Source organism: Ostrea edulis, chromosome 4 (genome assembly GCF_947568905.1).
Source record: "Ostrea edulis chromosome 4, xbOstEdul1.1, whole genome shotgun sequence".
NCBI lineage: Eukaryota > Metazoa > Mollusca > Bivalvia > Ostreida > Ostreidae > Ostrea > Ostrea edulis.
The window spans coordinates 36352906-36375531 of NC_079167.1; the positions used below are offsets into that span (position 1 = coordinate 36352906).

Genomic DNA, 22626 nt, shown 5'->3' on the forward strand with positions numbered 1-22626 from the left:
TGATATATCCCAGTGAGCTCGAAATAAAAACCACCACAGATTCCTCCACATCTGCTTCGTACTTAGATATTTTATTGGAAATAAATATCAGCAGCAAACTAACAAATCGATTTTATGACAAACGGGGTGATTTCAGCTTCTCCATCAACTTCCCATATTTATGTTGCAATATTCCATTATCACCTGTATATGGTGTTTATATCTCTCAACTGATTCGATACACAAGAGCTTGTTTTGCGTATGAATAGCATTCAAATCGAGGCAGGCTACGGACAAAGTTGATGTTACAAGGGTTTCAACAGTCTCGTTTAGAGTCGACATTTCGCAAATTCTGTGGTTGTTATAATGACCTAGTTTGCAAATACAATCCATCTTCGGGTCAAATGTTGTCTGACATGTTTCATACCGATTGTTAGGCCGTTCTTGGCACACTTATTTTTACTACGGATTACTCTGTTTATCTTATCAAGATATAGGGCTCACGGCGGATGTGACCGATCGACAGAGGACGATTACTCCTCCTACACACCTCTGGTTTATCCAGGGATCCTTATTTGCACAACTCGTAAATTTGTATTCCTTACTGGAATTACGAGATTGATCATGTTCGTTATCTTCACCTTTTCATTAAAGTAAATCTCTGTATGCGTTGGTTTTTAATTTTGAATTGTAAAATAAACTGTTTCTTTTTAATGAAATGTCGGGATGTTTTCTAGTAATTTCGAGATAATAACTTGTAATTTTGAGATATTTTTTTCGTAATTACAAGATAGTTTAAGAACAATTTTCGTAAATAGTCACTCGATGTTTTTAACGACATGCTACGATGTTAGTTCATAAGCAAAAACGTGATAAAATAGTTTATTTTTCTGACATCAAAAAAGTTGTACACATGATCATAGCTGTATTATACAGAAAAAAAGTTTGGAAACCCCAATTTCAACAGTTCTCTTTTTCTTGGGCCATATTAGACCTATATCCATTCACGCCAGCTGATACCGGTAGTTCGGCACGGAAATAAGTACTGTTTTCAATCATTACCCAGTGAGTGAATTGCAGTTGAAAGACAAAATCAGCTGCCAACTATGAAAATGAACGAAACAAACACAAAATAGTCTCAATTTTAGAGGGATTACAATAAAATTTCTTTGGCACAAAGAGAAACGCAATTGTCACAGAAGAAGACGTACCTATTTTTGTATGGGATCAGAATTGAAAGCAAGCCAAAAAGTTAACTTTCAAGCATAGAACTGTTCATGAATATACCCATGGTCACAAGAGAGCAGCACATTTAGGCCAATTATAACTTTTAAATAGCACATTTTACCTACAGAACACTTGAAATGTGATATATATCATAAACTCAGATCGAATCGATAGGCATACCGTTTTCAAACTTTGTAAACAATAAGTTAACATTCTTCAATCTTTATTTACACAACAAATAATAAACTCTCTATAATGAAGTTCTGTCATCATGTATAACCCCTTTTTTATGAAATCTTCCAAACACAATAGACAGTATAAGTGAAAAAGAAAATTTTATCCATCTTTGTGGAAGGACTACATGTATGTTATTGAAGATTAATATAAGTAATAAAGTGGTATGGTAATAATACGTTTTCTGCTTTTGTAGGAACACCATGCTAAAACTGAGAAAAGATCACTTGTAAGTGCCCTTTGAGGATACCTAACTATAAAGCATTGAAGAAACACTATATTTTAAGTGTGGGACAAGAAACGGGAAAGCGATTCTGTTATGATGAATGCATTATGCATCGATTGATTGAATACATGTATTAACTTCTCAAGAATATTTCACTTATATGGAGACGTCACCATTGCCGGCGAAGGGCTGCAAGATTTAAGCCTATACTCGGCGCTCATGGTCTTTGGGCAGTGAGGGATCTTTGTCGTGCCACACCTGCTGTGACACGGGGCCTCGGTTTTTGCGGTCTCATCCGAAGGAGCATCCAATTTAGTCGGCTCTTACGACAAGCAAGGGTTACTGAGGACCTATTCTAACCCGGGTCCCCACGGGATAGTTATGCGTCGAATAAGAATGCAATTTATCGTGTCAATTGAAGAGACATGTCCTGAAGACGAGCAATCCAGAAAGTAAGGAATTCTCATACAAGAAGTTACGATGACTTCAGTGGTTATTTCTCAGGAGACTCTGAGAGTTGGGTGTCGAGCTCAACTTCAGAAGAGGTTGTTAGAATCGTGCAAAAGCCAAATCACGCCCATGCTCCCAAGAAAAAAATGGAGATGTTAAGAAAACAATGAAGGTGGTTAACCAGAAAGATCCAGTCCAAACCAAAAGTCTCTAATCCATCCCAGATGGTTGAGGAAGTATATAAACTTGGATGTCCTGACATACAGGCAATCCTAATGAGAGCGCTTTCACATGTGCATTCAGATTGCTTCTATGGAAGAAGAGTCGTGAAGACCACAACAAAGTGGAATGAGGGATACATGGAGGAGTTTAAAGCGTAAACTCAGAGATTGAAGGAACCTTAATTAGGGTTCAATTAGACTTTCGCTTAGTAACACCCGATACATGATGTAGTTACTTTAGACTGAATGAGACTTTCCGAGTCTTGCAATTTATGAGCCATTTTTATTGTTACCGTAATACTATTGTAAATATGGTACATTTTTGAGAAATCCCATAATGTAAAATTCATAAAAATATTTTGTACGTTTTGTTATCATGTGGAGCACATAGAAATTGATGCCTGGGCAATGTGACGATCAGAGAAACTAAGATTTTATGTTTTGGAACTCTTTAATATGAAAAGTGAAAAGCCAATCAAAATATAGATGTTACAGAAGGGTATAATTAAGACCGAGAGCTCAGCCAAAAAAATTGCCCTACAGAAGCTGACAAGTAAACAAGGTAGCTCATTTAATCTTGAAGTTAGATAGTCTAAAATAGACTTCTGTTAGGGTAATTTTTAACTGGGGGCATAAGCATCGAAGTTAGACAGTCTAAAATAGACTTCTGTTAGGATGATTTTTAACTGGGGGCACAAGCATCGGAGTTAGATAGTCTAAAATAGACTTCTGTTAGGATAATTTTTAACTGGGGGCATAAGCATCGAAGTTAGTCTAAAATAGACTTCTGTTAGGGTAATTTTTAACTGGGGGCATAAACACAGCTGAAAAAGCTTTTCCACTCTTGTTTACACTGATCAAGTCAAATCTTAAGATGTAAAGAATCACTTTTGATAACCATAGAGATGAGACAGCAGTCGAACTAAATTGAGACAGTAAATTGATCAAGATACCCTCTCTAATGGAGTCACAGTGAGACATTGCTCCCATCCAATAGTTTTCTTTTTGTTTGGCTATTCTTAGAAAGTTATCTGAGCCTCCCCACAAATCAAACCAATTTGAATCATATTTTTGGAACAAGTAGTCTGAATTGGGAAAATTGAGTTTATATATGTATATATTAATAATTTTTGTACCTTATGATTTTAGTGTTATCATTTTATCTTAAGTCAAATATTTTTGTAACATCCACAATGACTATGCAAAATGAAACAAAACTGTTGATTTGTTGATTATATAAAATCTTATTACATTTCGAGTTGGTAAAAACATCACACGTTCCCTTGAGGCATACTACAAAAAAAGTCAATACATATTACAAATTATGTAAAATGTCTAATATCAGTAATCTCTCTGTCTCTCTCTCTCTGTCTGTCTCTCTCTGTCTGTCTGTCTCTCTCTCTCTCTATATATATATACATAAATACCACATACACATAAAGACAATATCAATCTACACCAGATCAGTTTAGAACATGAGCTTTACACATTCACATGTACGCTGAATCGTAATTCATAATTTATATAGGAACAAGAGGCCCAGGGGCCTTATAGGTTACCTGAGTATTATGTAACAACCTTCCAATGTTTGAATTAGGTTTGTGTTTAAATATAAGAATTTTACTTTTGGATGGAAGAAACATTGAATAGCTATGTGGTCAGCCCCGCCTTTGCACCAGAACCCCTGACCCAGGGGCCATAAATTTCAGTTTTGAAAGAAGCATCCTTGATCATCATTATCATACTATTAGTTTGTCTACTTAATACCCAGCAGCAGAGGAGAAGATTTTCAAAGAAATAAAATGCATTTTCACTATATGATCAATAGGGCCCCCACCCTAATACCAGAACCCCTGACCCAGGGGCCATGAATTTCACAATTTTGAAAGAGGCATCCTTGCTCATCATAACCATGCTATTGGTTTGTCTACTTAATACCCAAGGACAGAGAAGAAGATTTTCAAAGAAATAATGCATTTTCACTATATGACTTATAGAGCCCCACCCTAGCAACAGAACCCCTGATCTAGGGGCCATGAATTTCACAATTTTTAACAAGAGGTACTGTGAGCAATGCTCACTAAGAATACCCCCCGCTTACCCCAATCTCCCAAAGGGTGTTGGTAATAGGTATAAACTACCTCTTTTCTGAGTGTTGCCACTTCGATGTCCAGTGCGCATGACCTTTGACCTTTTGACCCCAAAATCGATAGGGAACATCTTCATCCCATGGGTAGTCCATATATATGATATGGTGACTGTAGGTGGAAAGGATAACGCTTTAGAGCCCGGAAACCATATTGCTACTTCAATGTCCAGTGCGTGTGACCTTTGGACCCCAAAATCGATAGGGATCATCTTCATCCCATGGGTAGTCCATATATATGATATGGTGTCTGTAGGTGGAAAGGATAACGCTTTAGAGCCCGGAAACCATATTGCTACTTCAATGTCCAGTGCACTTGACCTTTGACCTTTTGACCCCAAAATCAATAGGGAACATCATCCCATGGGTAGTCCATATGTTTGATATGGTGACTGTAGGTGGAAAGGATAACACTTTAGAGCCCGGAAACCATATTGCTACTTCAATGTCCAGTGCGCTTGACCTTTGACCTTTTGACCCCAAAATCGATAGGGAACATCTTCATCCCATGGGTAGTCCATATATATGATATGGTGACGGTAGGTGGAAAGGATAATGCTTTAGAGCCTGGAAACCATTGCGTCTACAGACGGACGGACGGACAGACGGACAACCTGATTCCAGTATACCCCCCCACAACTTGTTGCAGGGGGTATAAAGAGGCATCCTTGCTCATCATTACCATGCTATTAGTTTGTCTACTTAATACCCAGAGACAGAGAAGAAGATTTTCAAAGAATTTCTGCACTTTCACTATATGACCAATAGAGCCCCACCCTAACACAAGAACCCCTGCCCCAGGGGCCATGAATTTCACAATTTTGGTAGAGGGCTCAACGCTCATTATAATTATGCCCACAGTTTGGCTTCTTGATGTCCAGGAGTAAAGAAGAAGATTTTTTAAAATTACACTCATTTTGATGGTTTTTGCCCCACCCCTCAGGCCCCAGGGGGGCAGGGACCACGAATTTCACAATTTTTGTTCCCCTCCATCCACAGATGCTATATGCCAAAATTGGTTGAAATTGGTTCAGGGGTTTCAGAGAAGAAGCTGAAAATGTTCAAATGTTAACGCACGACGACGGACAAAAACAGATAGCAATAGGTCACCTGAATGAATTCAGGTGACCTAAAAAGTCAATCTCTCAAGCAGGTATAGCATGTCTGAATGAAAAGTAAAAGATATGTTTAACAATCTCATAGTAATAAGTTTTATGGTGTGACCGTTAAGTCAAGTGAAGACCCATAACATTTGCAACAACCACTTTACACATTTAATCCGCCTATTCATTTAACGCGGGAAATATAATGTAGTCCATGTAAACAGTGCATTGTGACATTATATTAGCTGCGAAAATGAAATTACATGTGAATTAATTCCAAGTCTCTGTTGCTTGTATCATAAATTACAAAATTAAAATACACATCAAGATAACGATAATCTATGAAATAAAACAGAAACTGTAAAATTGTACAGATTTAAGACTTTTTGATTAAACAATCCTTCTACCATAAAATGTAGCCCCTTACAAAATTTGAGTTGACAGAAACATTTTTCAGCTGGATAGGCTTGTATATGTTTGGACTAATGAAAAGTACTGAACCAATACAACACAAGTACAGTTACAATATTGTGTTCATTGTTAATCATCACCTGTGGAGCTAACTTCCTAAATATTGATTAAATCACATGAGGGTGGAGCTACCTTAATAATGATTATATCATGAGGGTGGAACTACCTTTAGTTAATATTAATTAAATCACATGAGGGTGGGGCTACCTTAATATTGATTAAATCATGAGGGTGGAGCTACCTTAATATTGATTAAATCGCATGAGGGTGGAGCTACCTTAATATTGATTAAATTACATGAGGGTGGAGCTAAATTAATATTGGAAATGTTGCATGTTCAATGCATCTTTAAACTGAATTTTTAGAGATCAAAGGGAATGTAATGTTAAAGTCAGGAAAAATATTACCAATATTCGTCTTGATCAATAAGCAATATTTCTACTTAATTACCAGCACGTCTGACCATGACCAAATGGCCTTCCTTTATTGTCTAGTCATTGTCAACTTTTATACCAAGAATGAGATTCTAACTTCTCACAAGATCACCAGTGTGAGACCAATATGACCCGTGTGAGAATTTTCTGTCTTACATTGCTACAACATTATGGGTTATGACAAAATGTATTTTCTATGAATTCTGTTACATGGTGAGAAAATTGTTTCTTCTAAATTTGATTGATATAGATTTCTGGGGGAGCATTGGTTATTTTTAGTTTACCCATAAAGTCTAAACCATTTTCAGGTATTTATTGCATCACATTCTTGTAAATTCAGATGAGGATTTTGATAACTTAAAATTTTCTAAAACCCTTGAATTAATGCCCTAAACTGTAGATAATACTTGATGATTTTTCCAAGATGGGGTATAACCTATTAAAGGAATCTGAATTCAAGCTTTAATATTGCATCAAAATTGTCACAAATACTATCTACAGGGTTATTTTTGTCCTCCCTTTTTTTTTACCATTCTGTTTTGCCCCATTTTAAATTCTTCTGGTTTGCCCCATTTTAAATTCTCCCAGACCTAGTAGTGTTAGAGAAAAGACAACTCTGTCTCATTTAAATTTACCCAGCCTTGCATTCACCAAATGACAATGAGGGCAAAAATAAATGGGAGCAAATATGTCCCTGTATACAGTATACATTTAAAAAAAAATATCAGGAGGGCCGAGTCTAGATTGAGTCTCTACCAGATCCACACGTTTTACTATTATGCTGATAAAAATGTTACTTTCATGAGTTTAGTATGACTGTGCAACTGTAACAGATTAAATACTGGTACATGTACATGCATTTCAAATCTTATCATCACTCCTACATATTCTATCTCTTTTCTTTCTGAATTCCAACAACTGACAAATTTTTTCGTACACATAAAAACTGGAACCAGATACAAGTGCTGCCTTCCATAGACTTGGGGTCAGACCTTTGTAAAACCCTTTAATGATACCTTCCTCTTTCGCAATCGTGAATAAACAATGTCTCATTCCTCTATAATGGCGTGTGCTGCCAAACTCTGAACGTGCTTCTTCAAATCCCTGAACTTGTAATCTCTTTTTTATCACATCTAATGGGTAAATCAGGGTTTTAGAAATGAGCCCAGCACCTGATCCACAAACAGCACTGCCTTGAATTTCTATAAAAGAATAGAGACTCTGATGTCATTATCATTCATTACTATTCTACTTAATACTTTATTTTTCTCTATCTTTCATTCAAATTTCAATTCATCTGTTTATCAGTTATTCTATGAAATATTCTGGTATCATTCTTTTGACATTTTTATTCAATTTTTCTTCTGAAATCTTGGGGGAAAAAACATGAAAACACAGACAACTCTAGACAGTTTGTTTTCCTTTTGAAATACTCTCGGAAATTATATATTTTTAAAGGTATACATATATACCAATTACCTAAAATTTCTTCTCCATTTTTATGCAAGAGCTTTTTCCAGAGGTCTCTTAAGAGAGTATAGAAGCTGAACTGAAGTCCTATCTGAGGGGCTATCTGTGACATGGCTGGCAGGATACCTCGATAAAGACCACGCACCCCCTCAGTGCGAGTAATAGTTACCATCCCATTTATCATGGAAGAATACAGCTATAAGTACGACGGAAAACAGTAATATGTAAAATAACAGTTTTATAATAATAATACAGCTATAAATGTAAGGAAAAGCATTTTTGGGATAAAAGAATAGAGCTAGAATTATTATAAGACTATTAGAAGGAAGAATACAGCTAAATCATCATAAAATACATTTACATATAAGAAATGTTGTATCTAGCAAGCAGAAAGATGTGCAAATTTTCTATTCTTTAAATCAATGATTATGAATAGTTGTCTTTCCTTAAGTATGCTTACATGAATATTCTATTTGGATAGCTTACTTTCTGTTTCCCCCGAGATATGTCTTACTTTCTGTTTCCCCTGTAGCTTACTTTCTGTTTCCCCTGAGATATAAGTCTTGTTCTCATGACATCTACAGGCTGTATCACTAGGGTTGATGCACACCCTGCCATACCCCCACAAAGAAGGTGTGTCAGGGGCTTGTGGTCACTGTATACATCTTCGGGCAGAACTCGCCAGGCTAATTTTGTGGTGACCTCAAAAGCCACAAACTGGAAAGAATAAAATAATGATTGATTGAATTGTTTTCCACCACACTCGAGAATTTTCAGTTATCTGGTGGCGCCCAGTTTTTATTGGTGGAAGAGAGAACCCAGATACAATGTACCTGGGAAGAGACCACGACCTTCCAAAAGTAAACTGGGAAACTTTCTCACTTACCGGCGCGAGCAGGATTCAAACCCGTGCCGGCAGAGGTGAGAGGCCATGTGATTTTGAGCACGATGCACTAACCACTCAGCCATGGAGGCCCCGAAAGAATAAAATAAGGATCTTGCTATCTGATTTATAATATCTTGTAATAAAAAAGTTTTGATTGTACATGGTGTGTTTTTCAAGATAATTAAATTCAACAAATCTTGAAGGAAAAAGGTCACATTATAATAAAACTAAACTGTTATTTTAATTGCATTTCAAAAGACAAAACAATATCTACAATACATTATATTGCATAAATTTGGCTGTAACTGGAAATGTAAGCTATTTTGACAGAAGGCAAATTATGCCAAAAACAAAAGATTTTCATTCATATGAATACATATTGCATGAAATGAAAACCTGCTACAAAAATAAGAACCAATATTTCAAAACTACATATATATTCTAATGAAAGACTAACCAAATTTTCCCAATGTCAAAATTGCCAGACATTCTGATTAAACTAATTTCATGTGTTTCTATTCATAAATTCATATGTTTGTTAAGTATACAATATATTTTGTTATATTTATATTTCCAATATTTTTGTCTTTGATATATTTACTAATTGTAATGATAATAATTTCCTCATGAATGAGCTTTAGCTGTGAAAAATGCATGCATGAACCTTGATAAATATAGTAGTTCTATTTTAAAGGCTGGGAATTCCGAAAAAAACAAGAGGTACTGTGAGCAATGCTCACTAAGAATACCCCCCGCTTACCCCAATCTCCCAAAGGGTGTTGGTAATAGGTATAAACTACCTCTTTTCTGAGTGTAAAAAACAAATGGCATGACAAACCGAACCATATTGCTACTTCGATGTCCAGTGCGCGTGACCTTTGACCTTTTGACCCCAAAATCGATAGGGAACATCTTCATCCCATGGGTAGTCCATATGTATGATATGGTGACTGTAGGTGGAAAGGATAACGCTTTAGAGCCCGGAAACCATATTGCTACTTCGATGTCCAGTGCGCGTGACCTTTGACCTTTTGACCCCAAAATCGATAGGGAACATCTTCATCCCATGGGTAGTCCATATGTATGATATGGTGACTGTAGGTGGAAAGGATAACGCTTTAGAGCCCGGAAACCATATTGATACTTCGATGTCCAGTGCGCGTGATCTTTGACCCCAAAATCGATAGGGAACATCTTCATCCCATGGGTAGTCCATATGTATGATATGGTGACGGTAGGTGTAAAGGATAATGCTTTAGAGCCCGGAAACCATATTGCTACTTCAATGTCCAGTGCGCTTGACCTTTTGACCCCAAAATCGATAGGGAACATCTTCATCCTATGGGTAGTCCATATATATGATATGGTGACAGTAGGTGGAAAGGATAATGCTTTAGAGCCCGGAAACCATTGCATCTACAGACGGACGGACGGACAACCCGATTCCAGTATACCCCCCCCCCCCCCCCCCCCCCCCCACAACTTGTTGCGGGGGGTATAATGAAAGTAGAATGTAAATATAAGAAATAAATTTAATTTTAAAAAATAAAATGAGGGTACGAACTGTATCGCTTCACACCTGCATACTTGTGTGTTAGTACTTCATGAAGTCGTACCCGCATGTATTTTAAAAAATGAAATTGATTTCTTAAATAAATTCCTGAAGTACAAACTTGCACGGTTCCATACAAAACAGACAGAAGTTGGGCTGGAACATGTCCTTTCCACAGAGCTAAGACACCCTCCTCTCTGATGATTGAGGTGGTGGCTTGTGTAATACCCCAGTATTTTGATGTCTCAGATCTTTTTAATGGCTCGATCTGAAGCTGAAAAATTCACACAACCAACATAAAACCACTGCATATCATAATACATATCATACGTTAGTCTGCTGACTACCATTAAAAACCAACTCCTTTACAGGGATACATCTAAAATCGGTTACTTATTAAGAACAGATGACAAGAAATAAACAGGAATAAAAGACAGCTGCCTGGTATATGAAATCATGCAATGAATAAAAATATCCAACCAGGCAAACACTTCAAATAATAAACAGGTTAACACTACATTATGCACTAATTTGGTAACAAATATACAAAATCATGTTGTCTGTATTTTACCAAAAATACTGGAACTACATGTAGTACATAAGACTAGAAAATTGAAATAATTCAATAATAATATTAAATGTTATTGAAATATCATCTGCAGAAAGAGTTATTTGATCTATCTATAATTTTGAATTTCACAATCTATATACTACTAGAGACATCAATAACATTGTCTCTGGTTCTTATTATTTCTCACAAGTCTTTGCAAGAAGGAATATAGTAACAGGACTGTTCGTGAGCATGTGTATCACTGACCTTGTAGACACTCTAAAGGCCACAATTTTGGCTCAATCGATTTAATACCTCAAATGTAGTCTTGTTATCAAGAGAAAGAACCCAATTGATTTTTTGGGTCCAAATGTCAAGGTCATTATGGGTATTCATAGTAAAAACTTGCATGTACTGATTGCCTACACTGTGAGTGTATGCGAAGCTTTTGTTGAAATGAATATTTCGTTACCCTCTGCCTAGTTGAGCATGTAAAAATGCATATGGGTCAAATATCAGTGTATGTTGTTTTCCAAATATATGATCTGAACAAAGATTTGGCTATTTCACTCCAGTGACCTTCACAATGTCACCTTTGATCAGGGTCAAGGCATATGCACAGATTCCAAGAAAACTTTGTGCAATGTATATCATTTTCTGAATCTCTCTGTTCTCTCTCTTTTAAAAATATGGTATACAATACTTTTTCTCCAAGTAACCTTGACCTTGCAATCACCTTTTTCCAAAACAAGACATACTGCTCAGTAATAAGCTACCTTATGTCAGGTATTAGCATGTTATCTTGGTCATAAATATATAATCAGAATATCAATTTCAATATTTTCAATCTTTTTCTTACTATGGCCTTGACCTTATATAAATTCCATTGGATCAGTGTCATGATACACCCTCAAGTCAAAGGTAAATTGTGTGTTACAAAGTTATGGTCCATATGAATTCAAAACAATTTGCCCAGTGACCTTCATTTTCTCCAAATGATCAAGAGCAAAGGTCATGGCACACTCTCAGGTCAAGGGTCATGACACAACCTAAGGTCAAAAGCTATTTTTATGCAAAGTATAAGGATCTACTGCCTTTCACCACTGCATAGACAGACAAACAAATAAGGCGAACAACAATATACCCTGCACAACTCAATTTTGCATGGATATAAACATCATAATATCAACACAGTAAACACTCTGGACTTCAGAGCCAGGTTTTTACTGAAGTTAAATTTAGAATGACAAGTTGTATTAATCTCTACTAAGTAAATACAATGTACCCTTACTTGAAATCGGATTTTGAGTACATCAAATGGTTGAAATAAAGCACGACTGACTGCTCCGGAAACTGCTCCTGCCAAAGCCTGTTCAGAGGCAAACAGCTGAGTTTCCTTCTCAGGCGTATACCCCACCATTTATCACCAAACTCTGGATTCAGGACACCTTGCTTTATCTCTCTCTCTTTTGTAAATTTTTTTTTCAACATGTAAACCAGTACTGAAACAGAAAAAGTAATATATTCGATACTGATTAAAGCATATTATATACTGCAATATAGATGATCAAAAGTTAGCCAGTTACTCCCCTTGATCACCACCTTGAGGGGACCACCCAATTTTTAATTCCACATTGAATTTCATGGTGTTTTGGTCTGTATACTTTGTAGTTTCATTTTCTTTTATATGAATTATAATTGGGCAAGTTATCCATTCATAAGAAAGTTTCAAAAGTCTATATATAATGAGGACTCTACTAGTCCAGCAAAACTGACACGTGTGCATTTGGCCCAATCTCAGTGCAACTCGGATATATTCTTCTTTTCAGTTAGATCAAAATGACCTCAGTTTGGATTTATGATATCATAAAAGAATCTTTTTCCTTTCAATTTTCTGTGTTTTGTTGTAAAGGAGCTATTTTTAATGCATGTAGTTTTTCTTCCAGAAAACATCAATCTATTAGAATGTTGCATCCTGAAATATTTTTCATCAGCTGTTAGAGTGATACCATGTTAAAAAATCTATGATTTAATTTGTACCAGTAACCAATTACTATGCAAAATTTTGATCTGAGGACAGGTGGGGTTAAACTATCTTTACATTCCTACATATGTTTGCATTATTTCATGTTGGAATTATTTTTCTAGTGTTAGCATTGGCAAATTAGTACATGTACAGTCAATTCAATATGCATCATACACTTTCATTCCCACAGAAGTGCAGTTCAATCCCACAAAGGTGCAGTATGCCCCTATTCCTAGTAAAGGTGGAATTCTTATTAGGTTAAATCATCCCAAACGTATCTGCCATCTCATCTCTTCTTCCACAGACCCACATCAGAGTCTCAGTATCTGAGTATACACAAGATAGTAACACATGCTCTCTAGAAATGCTTGATTTATAATAGAAATCATGCATATATATAATGGTAGAAATATAAAGTGTGAAAAACAGAGATATTTTTAAATGAATTAATAAGAGGTATTTCATATTTTCATTTCTCTTAAACACAAACATAAAACACTTATGGCACAGTACTGTATTATAATTTAGTTTTTAAAAATGTATTTGGTTTTGAATATATACAAAAATGCATTTTCTCTTCTATATTGATGCAAGAACTTCTTATTTTGAACCCCAGTAACAAAATATTCGCATGCTTGCAAAAATTTTCTAGCTAGGGCACCTTAATTTAGACTGGTAAAAGCGAGTGAAGTGCTGGCTCGTACTGCGAGCTCTAATGAGCTAAATCTAAACTTTAACAAGAATTTTTTTATGCCAATCCCAGAAGTCACTTGTCAAAATTGGCTGAGATCTTGCAAAGCCACACCTTGGACTATGATTGTGAACATACATGGATTATCATCCTAATCTTGTGGTCTCCTAACTAAAAAATTCAGTGCACCATTAGGCGTAATGTTTAACAATGTGCAATGTTTATGAAAGGCAGGGTAAGATGATGTGTGATGTCATGTCTATGTTTTGACGTATGTCATAATAAGACTGACAGTGGTGGATCTAAATACTTGTTATTTCCATTTGTAAAAGCCATGCTACCTGGATAATACATAAACATTAGGCATATGTAATATGGCATCTAATACAAATTGTGTATAATCACAAATTTGATTTAAATACTAAAGTCTCAAAAGGAATTGATTATTCAGAGAAGCTATCTTGTTAAACTATGTGAGGGAACACAGGTACTGAATTTAAGCTATTTAAAAATTGCAAAAAAAAATTATACAATTCAGCCAGATCAAAAACATTTATTTTTAAATCGTTGTTTTTACGCATCTAGAAATAAGAACTGCTTAAATTTATTTCCTTGGCATGTCCAGTAATGCAGCCACGATAACACCCCCCCCCCCCTCCCCCCCATGATAATCAACCATGCCACTTGCTATTAACAACTGAAAAATCATTAATTAATTTTAGTTTTGTGAATAAATCTTAATGTATCCTTGCAACAATAGTGGAGAGGGGTTAAAATATGTTGCAATTTATTCAATAATTATATGTGAATGCTGAAATATTTCATCATTGTGTTACAACTAGGTTTATGTACAGTGAATATTATAAATATTGTTCTAATTTTCTCTTCTGAAACATGCTATTGCTACAAGAGGATTGTTATATGAATTTCATTTTTTAAAAATTAGATACCGGTAGGTGCACGTGGGTGTGTGTGTGTGTCCATGTATACCTGCAATAGTGTTGAATTTATTGATTTATTTAAAATTATATTGAAATGTGTTTTCTGTTCAAAGGCAGTGCTGTCCACACAGTTTTACAAACTTGAAAAGTTTGCAACAAGACTTGGACATTTTCATCACACAATTAGTGACGTGGAAAGATTGAGAGTATAAATAAGGAAAGTAGAGGCAGCCGAGAGCAAACAGCTCAGAACATTTTGCCCCTCAAAGATTAAGCAAGCAGCGATGGATCCAAGAATTGAGGTGGGGGGGGGGGGGGGGGCAACTTTATGAGGCAGGGGGTCCAGGGGCTGTCTTGAGGCCCCTTGTGGGTCAAGGGCAAAGCCCTGGTGAGGGTCCAGGGGGCTCCGGAAGCTTCTGGATTTTACAGATATTTTAGAGCTTGAAATATGTCTCCTATGTAGTCATTTTTACCATTTTCTGTCGTTTTTGATAGAGGAAAATCAATAAAATTATGCAAATCTTAAGGGTTTTTGGAAAAAATGTAAGTTATGCCAACAAAAGTAATTTAATAAATCAAAAGATTTTGTCATTTATTGCTCTGAGAGTGGAAGAAATTATTGCTTCTTTTATCGTTTACATTTTTCTAAACAAGAGACAATAATTTATCTTAAATTTGAAAATTTTAGGGGGGTGTGTGCCGGCTACACCCCCCCCCCCTTAAATCTGCCACTGGCAAGTGACAGTGAAGGCAACAGAAATAGAATGTTTATAGTATAGAAATATTTCAATCACATTCATGTATGATATGTTTCAATGATTTCAGGGCTCGAAATTAGCATATGCCCGTCACTCTGGTGGACTGATTGACATTTCTTTTAGTCAGTCAAGTTTACGTCATTCTGAGATGTTACATAAAATCCGTAAAAGCATGTAAATCTTATTTTGTTAATCATATATAATAACTCCATGAATAACGTGATCGTACCATGCCTCCTATATTTGTGAATTTGCTAAACATCGATGCTATATATGATATCACAATGCACTGTTTACATCAGATGCATAGAGTTTCCCGCATTAAATGAATAGGTGGATAAAAAATGTCTAAAGTTAGAATACTTTGATTGAGCTCCGTCCTCACACGTTAGATGCTAATTTTGGAATATTTTTTGTCCTATTATGGATCTAGATACTAATGCCAATACTTTTTGCTTCGCCCTCAAACACGGTCACGCCGTAAGACATATTATTATATAAAACATGGATGTACTTTACATATTAATTAAGAAAATCTACAAGAAATTAATATGTTTTACGGCATGACCGTGTTTGAGGGCGAAGCAAACAAATTTTGGCATTAGTCTCTATATTCAAAACAGAACAAAAACAACCGGAAGTTAGCACGAGGACGGAGCTGTATCAAAGCATCCTAATTTTGGATATTTGATCCACCTATATATTGAACGTGGGAAATATAACGCAATTGATGTAATCAGTACATTGTGACGTCATATTCAGCGTCGTTATTTAACAAATTTACAAACATAGCGTTTGAACCACAACAACAAACATGGCGTTAATGGTGGAGTGATTATATATGATTAAGAAAATAAGATTTACATGCTTTTACGAATTTCATGTAACATCTCGGAACGACGTGAACTAGGGTAGACGAGATTCAAAATGGAGAAATACATGTCCACGCGATAGTATTCGAATCGACGCCATTAGTACCAAAATTTTCAAGTTCCATAGGTATGGTTTAATTTTTCATTGTTTTCCTATATTTTCCTTTTAAACATGTATATATGTGTTACCTATAGGGAGAGCTCCGCTCTCACGGCCCTTCGGGCCGTGAGAGGGCTTCGCCCTCTAAAAATAAGTAAATTACAGTGTTAATAAATTTTGATCTTAGTCGTAAGATATATTAAGTGAATCGTTACGGCACGTACAATTCTCTCAATATTAGTATGAGCATGACCTTTATGACTTTGTCTGCTAAAAAACTGACGATGAACAGCTAATGAACGTGCACTGCAAACAAAAACCAAATATTGTCTTAAAAATAAAATCTTGTTTCAACCTGCAAGGTGATCACATCTTTGAAGGTGACATAACCGCTGAAAACGCAAAAGCGTAGATCTATTTCATTAAAATGATGAAACAACATTGAATATATCCAACTGAGCATGGCCAATCTGTGTGTATGACAACCACCGGAAGTCTATATGTGCCAGTAAATCACAAATAGTGACAAGGAACATTTTAGTTCCGAATTGTAAAGTCTACTTTGCAAAAAACTATTATATCATTCGTACACATGCACTCACCCCCCCCCCCCCCCCCCCCCCCAATCTTTTACTTTCAAAGTTCCTTTAAAACTATCAAGTAGCTGAGTGTTTGTACTGACCCCTCCCCCCAAAAAAACCAAAAAAAAAACCAAAATTTAAAAAAAAAACCACACACACAACACTTGATATCACGCTTGGGAAATCAACCACATATCTTTTGAATAAAAGTACTCTGAACTTTCAAGTTCTTCGTAAAGACCTTAATGTTTACACGAAGAGGCCTCGGATTGAGTTTGATATCTCAGTATACCATTGATTTTGATCACAGATATGGAAATCAGCTACATGTATTTAAATACACTTTGAGTGAAAATGCCTTTAAAATTTTAATTTGCTTTGAAAGTCTTAACTATCAAGGCTTTTGTAATGATAATGTTAATACCTAATTCAGATCTTCATATCATACATTTATTGCATGATAGTGAGGGATATATCGGAAGACTTGTTCATCCAAGAAGTTCAAGTTCAAGTTCAATGTGTTTACTCATTAAAATCCAAATGGAGATTTACTAATGAGGAATCTATGCTCATGCATATAAAGGAATGGCAGTGTCCAAAATAGAAAACAACAATTAAAAAGTTAATGAACAACAAAAATAACCACAAGTTTGTATAGATAAGATAAGATAAGTTTATTTTAATTTTGGGCCCAGAGGGCACAACAGTAAGACAGTTTATAAAGAAGGAAATTCAAAAAAGAAAGAAAGTTTACAACATTAACTACAGGTTACATAGACTGCAAGCTGCATGTGGATGCAGCATGTTGGGGAAACAAGTACATACATATATGAATTGCTAATCATGTAGGTATACACAAGTAAATGGACAGTGTCAGTATTATACCAACATATGAATAATAAACTATAATGATTTTTGCAGTTTTAAAGCATCACTTCTTTTTCTGAAAGTTTGCTCTAAATTATAAAATTTGTTGTGAGTTTTCCTGATTTCTGACCCTCTCCACGTCTGTACGGTAACAGGTCGTTCCGGCCCCAAAACTAATCCGTCTCCTAGTCGTTCCGTCCTAAAGTCGTTCCGTCCCTAGTTGATCCGGCCCCAGTCAATCCGGCCCCAAGGTTTATAAAGCTTTTACTGTCTTCTTATTTACAGTTAATGCTATAATTTTCATCCAAACATCAATATAATTATATTGTTTGTAGTGATTATAACCATGATTTAGATTAAAGATTTGTTTGTAACATGTACATGTGCGTGACGTGTACGTTATCTGTTTGGAACACTACGGATGCAGACACTTAAGAGTTCTAGAATTTTTTATATCTTTTTTTTTCAATTTGTAAGTGATATTTGTTATATGTTAAAGCAATACAAGCTGTAATTAACTGGCGGTACTTTCAACTATCACAGTAGTCTGCACCAATATTAACACCAATCGGCATGACTAATATAATCCTCATGCCTACACATTTCATTTGTTTTAAAATATTACATCATGTAAATTTTGAGTATTAAAAGTATGAGGAAATAATAAATAGCAAACGTGCCACTCAAATGAAATTTTGATAATGAATTAATTGTCAATAAAATTGTCTATGTCATTCTATTTGATCTTTTATTTTGAATTAAGTTGACTTGTATTGCTTTAACTGAAATTTGATGAATTGATACATTTTTTATTTATCATATTAAACAATGTTTCATCATTTATAAAGCATAAATGTACTTCCCACCCCATTACATAAATTATAAACAGAAAATATCTATAAAACGTATATGGGGACGGGCTGACTACGGTAATTGTGGCCGGAATTACTTGGGGCCGGATCGACAGGGGCCGGGTCGACTAGGGCCGGATTGACCGACATTCACACTGTACAGGTCACTGTAACTGTCTAGTACGGTGAATGCCGGGGCCATGGCTGGAGGGTTTGGATGGATGATTTGAACACCTCCAACGATGGTGAAATCACAACTGATTGTGGTAGAGTGTTCCAGTATTGTTTTGTTCGCGAAAAGAATGAATGTTTGTAAATATTGATTCGGCAGTGGGGTGGCACAAACTTCACGCAGTGACTGTTCCTCGTTTCTCGTACTGTTGCTAATGATGGTAAGTATATCGTTGGAATAGCTATCAGTTGGTTGACTACTTTATACATGAGTGTTGCATCGGTCCATATACGTCTCTGTTCTAGGGTGTTCCACTTCATTTCTTGTATCAATGATGTTACGCTCTCCGGCTTTTCTGGATTGTATGGCTTGTTCTTTACAAATCTTGCCGCATTACGTTGGATTTGTTCTATCATGTGAAGGCCACACCAAAAGATTTTTTTCTTCTCATTTAGAAGGTTTTGAATAAATTCTGCCTCGTAAGAATGTAAAAACAGGTCAGCTAATAATGGAACACAATTTGTGTCCATGGGAATTCCAACAGACTGTTCGAAGACCTGATCGCTAGACTACGAAGATATTGTCAATGAGTAACTTCAGCATCTTTTTAACATCAACTCAGAGTACTTTTTCGTAGAATCAGAGTAGCGTTTAACAAAATAATTTTTGGATGACTGATCACAAGATATGAATGTTTGCTTTTCCCATTTTATTGAAGAAGCAACTGTCTATGATGTCAAAAATTCTAGTTTTTAATTCATCGTGAGGAACTTTAATTTGAGAAAAGTTGTACGATTTCAAATTTATAAAAGTTCTTTAGAATTTTTTTTAGAATCCGCATTTGATTTACACCACTTCTGACATATGTTGTGGCAGAGTACGTTTGATGTTTCTCCTTCACAGCAGTTAATATTTTCGTGAGGAGCAAAGATAGATGTTTAGTAGAACATTTAATGTATCCAGCAACGTATCTCTGTAAGGGTCTTTGTAAAGTTTAGGAATCCAATATAGGTGCAGTGACTCACATTCCCTCTACCTATTAAAATGGGATATTAAATGTGTTTTAATCTGAAACATGAAAAGGTAAAGATAACGAACAGTGATCAATCTCAGAACAACTATAATGAATTTAAAATGGAGAGTTTGGCAAACACGGATCACTGCATTTACCAGAAGTGGGATCAGGTGCCTAGGAGGAGTAAGCATCCCCCGTCGACCGGTCACACCTGCCATGAGCCCTATATCTTAATCAAGTAAACAGAGAAATCCGTAGTCAGAATCAGCGTGCCAAGAACGACCTAACAGTTGGTATGAAACACATCAGAAAGCATTTGAGCCAATGACAGGTTGAATTGGCAAGCTAGATCGTTATACCGACCATACAATTTTTGAAATGCTGACTTTAAACGAAACTGTTGAAACCCCTGTAACATCAACTTGTTTGTCAATAGCTTGCCTTGATTTAAAAACTGACCATACACAGAACAAGCTCTTGTGTATCGAATCAGTTGAGAGATATAAACACCATATGCAGATGATAATCGAAAGTTGCTACATAAATACGGAAAGTTGACGATGGAGAAGCTGAAACCGTCCCATTTGTCATAAAGTTGAGTTATTGGTTTCCCGTTAATATCAAAGAAGACGTGGAGGACCCTGTGGTGTCTTTTAGTTCGAGTTCATTGGGATACATCGAATCGACGTATGGATGAAGACGTCTCAATATGAGTGAAGAATCCTCGGCGGAACGTCATTCAATCAATCTACCATATGAATGGAAATATTGTTAATAGATAAAACACCATCGATATATCTAAATGTCGAGTTGAAGGCCATAGCAAAATATTTTTTCTTCTCATGAATCTCATGTAGAAGCTTTCGAATAAATTCTGCCTCATGAGAATATGAAAACTAGTCAGCTAACAAAAGAGCACAAATCGTGCCCATGGAAATTCCGACAGACAGTTGGAAGACTTAATCACCAAAGACTACGAAGACTATGAGTAACTCCACCATATTTTTGAATTTGAAGAATTTCATCTTTTGAAAGAGAAATTGAAGAAAACGTAGAATTACGAAATGTGGAATTAATGTCAAATTCGTTTAAAATAGTCCCGCGGGGATCCGGGTTAGAATAGGTTTTCAGTACCCCTTGCTTGTCGTAAAAGGCGACTAAATGGGGGGCGGTCCTTCGAATAGTTCCTCAGTACCCCTTGCTTACAAGTCGTAAGAGGCGATTGAATTGGGCGGTCCTTCGGATGAGACTGCAAAAACCGAGGCCCCGTGTCACAGCAGGTGTGGCACGATAAAGATCCCTCCCTGCTCGATAGCCAAAGGCGCCGAGCATAGGTGTGAATTTTTGCAGCCTTTCATCGACATTGGTGACGTCTCCATATAAGTGAAATATTCTCGAGCGAGACATTAAACAATATACGATCAATCAATCGTTTAAAATACAGTTATAATAATGAGCCTTACAAACAAAGACAATGTTGTTAAAAGCTTTGTCAGTTGAAACCAAAACATATTCCTCATGTAACCTATCTAATTCTTTTACCACTTCTTGTTTACTAAACACAGAAGGATAGATGATTTGATGTTTCTGATACGTGATTTTAATATTCCTCTTATACTTTTTATCCATTCTGATAAGGTGGCAAGTTTTTTTCTTCATATTTAGCCCATCGTCTGGCATAATCTTCAACACAATTCGTGATAGAGGTCACTACTTTCACCAATTGAAAGACCGAGGTTCTCTGAATTTAGGACCTTTTGAAATAAGTGATTTCAGGTCCACATTTTACACTACATCAACATCACCAGTAATGACATGTCCAGCTGGACTATAGTTGAAAGAAGATGAAGAACAAGAACACGTAGGTAGATTGTGAATAAGGTGGTCTTCATATATATCAATGCACTGTAAAGTTTGTAATCGAAAAGTTTAAATACAATAGTATAAGTATATTTATAGTAAATACAGAGTGTAGATTTGGACTTGAATTACAAGACTAAATACAAGACTGCACTTTTTATGGCGAAAAATGTTGCTTATGTTGACGGCCTTTGTTCCTAATTTGAAGTTTAAGGAAATGACGCCATGATTCGGAAGAATTATCATGCATAACGTTATATATAAAGTATATTGATTGATTGAATATTGTTTAACGTCCCTCTCGAGAATATTTCACTCATATGGAGACATCACAAATGATGGCGAAGGGCTGCAAAATTTTGGCCTATGCTCGGCGCTTATGGTCATTGAGCAGGAAGGGGATCTTTATCGTGCCACACCTGCTGTGACACGGGACCTCGGTTTTTGCAGTCTCATTCGAAGGACCGCCCAATTCAATCGCCTCTTACGACTTGTAAGCAAGGGGTACTGAGGAACTATTCGAACCTGGATCCCCACGGGAATATATATAAAGTATAAAATTTCAGCTAGTCCTATTTAATTTGAAGCATATGGTGTTGAGGTGTATGAAAACACCGCCTTCAGGTCTTGTTCTCCGTGTAGAATGCGGAAAAAGAGATTTGCACCAAACGGGTTGGCGTCACCAAGACATTTGTGTCAAAATGAATGATACCAATGCAATAAACATTCTCAGGCTTGAAAGACAGAAGAAAAAAATACAAGTTGCAGATAACTTAAACATTTCAATTGGCATAATCTTACTTAAAGCTCTTTTTATCCAGTGTAGACTGGAGTTGTTACATCAATATTCTGTGTAATGGTCATATTATGAAAGGTCTTGAAAATGTCAGCATCAGTATTAATAAGTTTCTCTCCTGTAAAATATTGCTTTTAATTTAAGAGT

At 36.0% G+C, this 22626-nt stretch overlaps 1 protein-coding gene across 2 annotated transcripts; it reads right to left on the reverse strand.

Moving 5' to 3' along the window:
• Nucleotides 1–847: 847 nt before the first annotated feature.
• LOC125670580 (mitochondrial thiamine pyrophosphate carrier-like) lies at nt 848–17095 on the reverse strand. 2 transcript variants are annotated; one of them, XM_048905821.2, is made up of 7 exons: nt 16693–17095; nt 12241–12451; nt 10521–10673; nt 8499–8678; nt 7971–8157; nt 7508–7693; nt 848–3630 (listed from the first exon to the last, which is right to left on the reverse strand). In XM_048905821.2, the coding sequence occupies exons 2-7, from the start codon at nt 12367–12369 to the stop codon at nt 3497–3499; spliced, it is 969 nt and encodes a 322-aa protein (XP_048761778.1). In that variant the 5' UTR covers nt 12370–12451; nt 16693–17095; the 3' UTR covers nt 848–3496. The 2 variants fall into 2 exon arrangements, with proteins under 2 accessions (XP_048761778.1, XP_048761777.1); XM_048905820.2 differs by having other exon boundaries at nt 3494–7693.
• Nucleotides 17096–22626: the final 5531 nt, after the last annotated feature.

What these genes read in the sequence shown, in the direction of transcription:
- LOC125670580 (XM_048905820.2), bottom strand. Translation starts at nt 12,369, where the DNA reads ATGGTGGGGTATACGCCTGAGAAGGAAACTCAGCTGTTTGCCTCTGAA. An exon ending in TACTCAAAATCCGATTTCAA is followed by an intron (nt 10,674 to 12,240) that starts GTAAGGGTACAT and finishes TGAATTTTTCAG; the next exon opens with CTTCAGATCGAGCCATTAAA. An exon ending in TTTTGTATGGAACCGTGCAA is followed by an intron (nt 8,679 to 10,520) that starts GTTTGTACTTCA and finishes TATTCTTTCCAG; the next exon opens with TTTGTGGCTTTTGAGGTCAC.